The sequence below is a fragment of the Bactrocera latifrons genome, unplaced genomic scaffold (assembly GCF_001853355.1).
Source record: "Bactrocera latifrons isolate USDA-ARS-PBARC rearing strain unplaced genomic scaffold, ASM185335v1 scaffold_294, whole genome shotgun sequence".
NCBI classification, from domain to species: Eukaryota; Metazoa; Arthropoda; class Insecta; order Diptera; family Tephritidae; genus Bactrocera; species Bactrocera latifrons.
The window spans coordinates 81,067-89,879 of NW_017536563.1; the positions used below are offsets into that span (position 1 = coordinate 81,067).

General features: G+C 35.9%; 1 protein-coding gene across 2 annotated transcripts in view; it reads left to right on the plus strand.

Moving 5' to 3' along the window:
- Window positions 1-8,813, plus strand: part of LOC108970263 (dual oxidase maturation factor 1) — a 61,220-nt gene that overhangs the window by 29,917 nt on the left and 22,490 nt on the right. For both annotated transcript variants that reach the window (XM_018935547.1, XM_018935548.1), the window contains 2 exons: window positions 1,672-1,729; window positions 2,003-2,137. In XM_018935547.1, the coding sequence (XP_018791092.1) occupies window positions 1,672-1,729; window positions 2,003-2,137 (193 nt within the window). The remainder of the gene's footprint in view (window positions 1-1,671; window positions 1,730-2,002; window positions 2,138-8,813) is intronic.

Below are 8,813 nucleotides of genomic sequence, written 5' to 3' on the forward strand. Positions count from 1 at the left end.
AGATATGTAGCTCTATGCCACTTCATCTATCGCTGGAAAAAGCACTTAAGGGTGGTTAGAAATGAAATCAGGCAGTTCTTTGTCTTCCTTATTTTCTTCTCCAAATCAAATTCCAGTTCTCTTTGAGTTAAAAATGAGTCTGAAGCAGAGTTTCTTCTAATAATTGATTTTGGTTCAATTGGTTCTTAGTTAGAAACTGGGTATTCTAAAGCCCTTTCTATTTTACTTACTGAGTTTACCTCATCTAACCTTTTTATCTAAAAGGGGCGAGACAAAAACTRTAATGTACTCCTTAAGTGTAGAACTTCGTCAATTTTAGCGATACTGCTCCCTTCCGCCAATTCCATCTTTGGCCTTTGCTTACCTGACCTTTTAAAGAAATTGTTTTGTCATAAACGCTTAGTAGTAGTTCATGGCGTGCTCTTCCAAGACCTTATGTATTTTTCTTTGCGCTACTAATTTAAAYCAAAATTTTTGTCACTKKGGGGCTCATTATCGTTTCTGTTTGYATAGCTAGGGCATYACGCATCTTATATTATCTTCTCARTTGATGGTTTCTTGAAACGKCTTTAACATAAAYATATTGCATTAAGTRAAATCGATGAATGTGGCAGAAAAAGATATATTCCACTAGTTGCATTTGATAGTYCTTATTCATTGTCTTCCTATTGGAGTTATTCTCAAATGTTAGCATGTATGTATGTATATTTCTAATTTCGATTAGAAGTCCAGTCTACAATAGTAGGATGTATAGTATTGTACTTGTTGTGGATACTATTGTCTGCAATTCAATATAGAGCTAATAAGCAGTCACAAGCTAATATGTAGTATTAGAACAATAAGGTTATGCCACTATAASACTCTAAGTGCATAATTTCCAACCATAAATTTTGGGAATATAGCAGAGATCAAAGAGAGTTTGTAGTCTATTTGAAGACTACCTAAAATATTTTACGGCATTAGACAGAGAGAATGACTGGGAGAGAGAGAGAGAGAGAGAGAGAGAGAGAGAGAGGGAATAATTTCCTCGAGTTGGCAGTTAGTCATATTACTTTCCCTCGGTGTTCTTAAAACTTTAAGAGGTCTCTCTATAATCTCTTTTTGATGGATCTCGGATTTCTGTTGAATAAAGGTGGGATTGGGTCTTTATAAGAAAGAGTATTTGATGAAGTAGATACAGGCAAAATTAGAGAAAATAAGTATATGAAAGATTTTGACATTACCCGATTTGCAAAAAAAAGAAAACAAAAACAATAATCAAAATTTGTATATTGGACTATCTAATCTACTTAAGCGCAATTTTGGAACATTCTAAAACCCATAGACATTTCGTTTTATGAGAAAATTTATTGCATGTAATTATCATAAGCCTTTAATTAATTTTAACAACACTAAAATGGAACATTCTAMATCTCAACCAATTACCGGCAATCAAGCCCGAAAATGACAACAGCGCTGAATGACGCGATAAAAGGTTTCCGCGTCAAAGAATACGAATATAAGGCWAAGAGAAACACCACAAACTTGTAATTGTTAATTAATAATTTTTTCGGTTTTCTTGTTTGACGGTATTTTATTTTGATAATTTATTTTTTATCATAATAATATGGATTTTAGATTTTCTTATTGAATTGCTCACTTTTATGGAACTTGTCCATTTTTTCATTGCAGAAATTCACCACATTTTCGACAGTCACTCTCAGCTTGTTCGTGGGCTTAGTCATACTAAGTGAGTAGCTATGCAAYCAATTTTATATAACCATAAACATACATACACATGCACTGATCAAATTCACAGCTGGCTGACACAGTCAGGCGACTGCGCGAAGGCACGGCCGACCCGCGTGTGATTTATACTCGCTAGCACCTCTATTTATTTGCGGAGTTTTATTGCACACTTTTTCAACTACAAATGACCGTCTATTAAATCATTAATTTATGTGTTATAGTTGATGTTTTTGTACTTATTTTGGAATTTTTTGTTTCACTTTAATACAAACAGTTACGCGACTGGGCTCCGCTTGGCATGTGGCGCACACAACCATCATAGCGCCGTACAAGGCGTTCTCGCGTGAGAAGATGCCGTCGCGGATAGGCACGCATATCGGCCTAATGCACGTCAATGTGACGTTGACAGGTAAGCAAAAGTGTGGGAGCGGGTGTGAGTGAGGGCGTGCAGTTTGCATGTTTTGAAATGGGTGAGGAATAATTCTGTTTTCTGCGACATTAGGGTATGTAAATGAGTAAAAAAGGTTGCAAATCTAAATCTACTTGTAAATTAATTAAAAATATGTTAAATTTACGGACCATCCTAATGTTGGTATAGTTTAAAAAATATAGTAATCGTACTTAGATTTTTTTATCAACACGAATGTTTTGTACAATAACCAAACTTCTGGACATAAGAAATGATTTTATGAAGTATCAATGACGGGAAACGCARGACACACTGCTTGTTTCTTTATAGCTAGGATAAATATTTTCTTTACTAAAATTGTGATACAGAATCTTTAGGACGGCGAAAAATTGAGGTTATATAACGGTTCTGAGTTTATTTCCTGAAATGATTAACTACGGTGGTCAAGGGTTCGCTGTTTAAATGCGGTAAGGCACTTAACATTTTAATAACATGTTGTTTTAATGTGTACAAAACTCTTTGAGGAAATTCACTGATAAGTTAATAGAGACCTTCCTGCCGAAGTAAAAAATTAGAATCTCTTAATCTCATTGTCGATCCCTAGGAAAATTCAAAATAAGGTGTCTGGCGGTGAGGGAGATCTTTCTGATTAAAATTGTCTTAAAATTTAAAAACCAGAAATATCGTTCATTAAAACAAGTTCGAAGAACTCACTACCTTCCTCAAAAAACTCGTAAATGTCTTTCAAAATGGTGATCCATTTCGAGATTCCCTATTTGTTCAAAGAAAAACTCAGAAACTTTAAATTTAATGGGGTATGCTTGTTATCATTCGAAAGTACATTCTTTGGCATTTATTTTTTGAAGAATATYTGTATCAAATGTTGAACGCGGCTACGTCTCAGAGGGTCCATTCGTTAATCCATCCGATGACTCATTCGAGCATTTCGACTGGTAACTGGCGAATKACACGACTGATGTTTTGTGTTAAGGCTTCAATCGAAGCTGGACTGTYCGCACAGACTTTACATATCCACCCTGGGAAAAGTCTAAAGGTGTGATATCACACGATCTTGTTGGTCAATCGATCGGCGCAAAACATGATATTATCTGCTCACCGAAGTGTGCTCTCAATAAGTCCATTGATTGATGCGATGTGTAGGGAGTGGCACCGTCTTGTTGAAACCAGATGTCRCYGTTATCATTTTAGGCATRAAATAGTCGGGTATCGATAATTCTATTGGCCCACGAACTACACCRAATCGTGTTTTTTCTGGATAAAATGACRGAATGCCAGGATGTGGCAATTCTGCTTGTTTAGATACCTTTTGAGCCAGAAATGTTGAATAAAATTTGGCTCGAATACGTCGGATTTTTTTGGAACTTTTCAAGAGACCATAGAGCGAAGCGATGTCGCTTGAAAAGGGMAAGCGGCTTTAAATTAAATTAATTTATGATCTTSACATAAAATGCGTCAAGTCGTTCCATAAGTGAGTCCGAATTGCCGCGAACGGCGCCGAATCGACTCTCTACGCTCCTTCGGGTACGCTCTCAACTACGGCTGCTTTATTTTTTTAGGGCGARCTGGACGTGGTGTATTCGGTCGAGTTTTATCCAATTATAAATGCTGGGTCTCAAGAAGGCGAGGTGTTGTGAATAGTATGCTCAGTAGGCCCACTATATTGACCATAAGTTGAACGCTGCGTGAAAATCACATTCTTTACAGAACGTGAATTTTCGTAATAAAGTTGAACGATTTGTAAACGTTGTTTAGGATTTTTATCTATTTTTTTATCTATATTTTTATCTATCTATGGAAAATATTTCACTAGCAATATCTAGTGCTCTAGAAAATTAAGTTTAAGGGGTTTGGTTAGAAAAACTTATACTAAGAGGTCTAATACCTTAAGATAAGCTAAACTTACGAAAATGATCATTCGAAATAAAAATACGTCTACTCCTTTATATATTCCTTTATTAATTATCTCGATAAGTTCAGACAACTTCACAACATAACATCTYTCACATTAAACCTCGATATTCATTGTATCTATTATCTACCGTGGAAGTGCTTGGAAATATTTAAAATCACATAGGAGTGTTGATTTAGCGAAACTTYTTTGCTACTCAGGATCAAGAGCGATCATACTTACCTTTTTATCGAAGAAATACTTTCAAAATACCAGAAGTGACAGAAAGTGCTATGTTCGGATCTGACTGACTATTAAATATTGGTATCCTCAATAAATTCAATAACTTTTTGGTTCATAAATTCGACAATGTGGCTTAAATCTCATCTGATATAGAAATCCAAGAGTTAATGAAAAATCATCTATTCAGAGGTGGTTTATCTTTTATTAAAACCCAAAATTATGTATCTATCACGAAGAAGGTCAAATAAGGGCATAAAATTGGTCAAAMATCTAAAGCGACAGGAGCATCAAATAAATTTATTTCGCCTATTGTCATTTTTAAACTGCATTCTTTTTAATTGTGTTTGTCATATGGTTTAATCCCTAACTTTTGCAATAAATGTCATTACCAAATCTGTCAGCCGTTTTATGGGTTTTGTGTGCTCAAAATTTCCATCATTCGATTTGTACGGATTAACCACTTGGCTTTTGCAAATTTTATGCGATCTTTTGTTATTTAGTAGTATTGTGGGAAATATCTATTTTTTCTTTTCAGATGTTTCTTCAAAGCCTTTGCACGTTTGCAAACCCATAAAAATGTTGTAATAACATAATTGTCATAATCCGATGTATTCACAATAAGTGGCTTTATATGTGTACATATGTWTTCCTAAGCTAAGCACAACTTTTGTAAACACAATCACATCACCATTTAACGGTTTTTTGTTATTTTAGTGTCTTCTCTTCATCACTCTCCACTCACATCTACGATTTGCTTTGATGTTTTTCGTCAACTCAAATATTTATCCACTTCTTGCAATGGGATTTTATAATTTTCGAGCGTGTGTGCTTTTATTTATTATTTGTTTTATATATTTGCACCGAATTCGCAACAATGTTTTATCATGATTTATTAGATAATACGACATTTCTTCTCTTTTTGGAAAAAATTGTATATATTTTACTTTGCGTAATTTTACCTGATCAAAGTGATGGTTTCGTCAGTGAGTTCGCATTGTGATGTTAATTTGTAAAGCTAATAACAAATTTGTATTTATAAARTGTGGTATATGAAGCGTGTAGAGAGTGAATATGATGTAAAATATACGAGGCAGTAGTTGAAATATGAGAAGAGTGCTAATGATTTGATTCTCTAACTTTTATATTGCTCAATTGAGATGTGTTAAGAAATGATTAATAAGATTCCCCATATTAGAGCATATTGGTGTCACCTTGATAAATCTTTATGTTTTCAATTTTAAAAATTCAACATACTAATCGATTCATTCAATAAAAAGGTTGTACTTTCTGTATTTGGATGTAGTGGAAGTATCGAGGTTAAGTTAGGTTACGTTAAAATTCATTTCAACAATGGACCCTTTTTAGACAGCTAGCAATGCCGCTCCATTGCGGTACTTAAATACTCCCAATCATTGATCGACAAGGCGTTTTGAGCCTGCCACAATATCAACTCCGGCTAGTTCACCAGATCCGCCGAAGATATGACTGTCGAGATTCTTCAACCGAAGTCTTGAACAAGCTGGACAATTGTCTGAATATTTACTCATCATCTTTTTGAATACAACTTTAACAATAAACAATATTTTTATCCTTGGTCGCATTCCCATTGGAGTATGTTCATTAAGAAATCCTACGGTTGCAACAAGATGATCACTGCTGACATCATTGTTCGCACGTGAACTAGTCATTGACTCTGCTAGCTCACGTGAAGTGTAGTGCTAGAACGCAATAAGACAACGGAGACGCAGCTCTTTCCCAATCCCATGTAATGGAGACAATGAGAGAAGAGGCTATCAGGAGTATACTCTGCAAAGCAATGATCTCAGTTTTCAGTTATAGGATGTCACAGTTTGGACTTTTTCATGTATCCAGCTTTTCTTTGTCTATATTACCGACTATATCGGATTTCTCACAATTTCTTTTCTATATTGAACTACATTTATTTTCCTTGCCCTTCTTCACACAATCTGAATATTATGACATAAGAAAATATAGATGTTTAGTCTAATTGACTGGAGAATWTTTAATTTAATAATTTTTTTGTTTGCCGAGCTGCTGTAAAATCAAAAGGTTCAAATCTTTAACTCGATTCAATTGTTGGTAGCTACTTCGAACAAAACAACCATATTTCGCTCGATGCTGAGGTCGATTAGTTTTGGTGAGTTACCAAAGAATCACACTTTTTGTRCACAGATTTTTTTTAACCACTAGCCTGAGCTGGCCGAGGAACTAATCCGCTCTGTGGCGGCATCCAGGGAGAGGGCTCCAGAACTATGTATTACGGTGGGGTTTTATACAATGAAGAAGTCTGCRCGGGGGAGAGAGTGGGGAGAGAATGGCAYTGGCAGCAGACAACAGGAATGCGCTACGAAAAATTACTATTGGTAGGTTACAACCTAGCAACGTTTATGATAAASCTTCCCAGTGATAAATTCCATCACCTTGTCGCGTTCTATACTGGGCACTGCAGGTTCGAAACAAGTATACATGGGCATATTCTCTTAGATTCAAGCTGACGGTAATGTGAGATGGAACCGGCAACTCCAAAATATAGAAATATAGAATATAAAATAGAATCAACTAAACAACGTGGATAGGGATGACGTAACCTTCGTCACGCTCAGCAAGCTCCTGGAATTATTCAGAGTGCTTAACCKTTTTCTACACATGTGATTGAGGAGGGAACACAATTGACCATAGGTCTCAGTGCAAAACTTCAAGTATTTTCTACTTRTCTAACCACTAGCCTGAATATTTCTTTTTACCTGGACTTTATACAAGTCACTYATTATTTTTCTAGCGCCTTGACAGCACTTATTAWTGTATATCAGTCATGTCTCTTCAGCAATCATAGCTAAAGTCTATTATCTAATTTCTTGAATCGTCTAGTTAATTTCAATTTCACTTATATACATTTCATTTGGTTTGAGTTTGTAAATGAGGCAATTTAATCAGCACAATTAACCAGTTTTTTGCTTTTCAACTTCTGGCAACATTTTGTCCAACAACTATCGTATCCACAACCAACTATTACAGGCGCGTGCTTGTCTTAACTAAATGAGCATTTTTTTCAGCAATTCATTTTATTTCCGCCTTCAGCTGGCGGCAGACAGTGTAGCGACTTGTCGGCTTACTGAACTGGCTCAGGATGTGGAGTGCGCGCGTGAACATACCAAATGTCTACCGACATTAGAYCCGCCTGGGTCGTGGGGTTGCCGCCTTTATCTGACGTACGCAAATTGCTTGACAGCTGTAATGAACGAGTGCGAAGTACGAGTAGAAGTGCTACGCACTGCGCGCCAAGCAATAATTATTAATTTAATGTTTTCCTACATGCATCCATTCAACTTTAAGCCTCGTCATGATTTTGAGTGGTGATTAAGCAAAAATTGATGGTGGMAGCCAAAAAAGCCACTTGTCGAGATTGCCATTGGTTCGCTTGTTTGAAACAACTGTTGACTGCTGGCGTTGCGTCCGCTCGATTAGTTGGTGGCTCGGCGGGTTGGCTGGCTGCCTGCCTGATGAGTACGCACTCGTGTGAAGTGTGTGCAAAACGCTCTTTATATTAGCTCTTTTGTTTTATTTCATTTATTATTATTTTTAGTTTTTTTTATTGGTGAATGATTTGCATTTCAATTTCATATTTTATTCGCTAAATAGTTGCATAAAAGCAAATTGGATAAAGTGTTTGCACACAAAAAACATTAAATAATACAAATTTGAAAATCGCTTGAAAACAACTTAAGATTGGGCACACTTCGCATTTGACAAGCGCTTTGATCGACCGGCGTCGGCAGTCTATTGCCAAATAAAGACTTCGTTWACTTTGTGACACCTTTTGACTGCTGACAGTTGCGCTTCTGCCAGTTTACTGATTTGCGTCATTTTTCACTATCTCAAARTGATTGACAGCTTGAAGAGTTGCTTATTCTTTTTTACTATTTAATGTTTGTGTAAATTGCATGTTATACAAAACTGCATCTAATGAAGTATAAGCAACAACAAAAGTTTAAGTTTTTAAGAGTTTTTAGTATGTAAGAAAAGTTGTGATTAAACACAATGTACGATTAATCGCATAAGATAGATTATACCTACTTATTTTAGGCCTAAATCACCTATGCCTTAAGTATTTGTATCTTGTAAGGAGTAGAAAATTTGACGGTAAGCTTTTTATAGGTATCAGAACATTATCAATTAACCCAACACATTTTTTGATAGTGAACTTACACTCTGCACTCTACCTCAGTGCAGTGCGCGACTACGGCAGTCGTCATAGCAATGTTATCCAAGAACAAGTAAGGAAGGGCTAAGTTCGGGTGTCACCGAACATTTTATACTCTCGCATGATAAAGTGATAATCGAGACTTCAGGCGTGGTTGTGAACCGATTCACACATATTTGGTACATGTCATCAGGGTGGTAAGAAAATATTATATACCGAATTTCATTGAAATCGGTCGAGTACTTCCTGAGATATGGTTTTTGGTCCATAAGTGGGCGACGCCACACCCATTTTCAATTTTT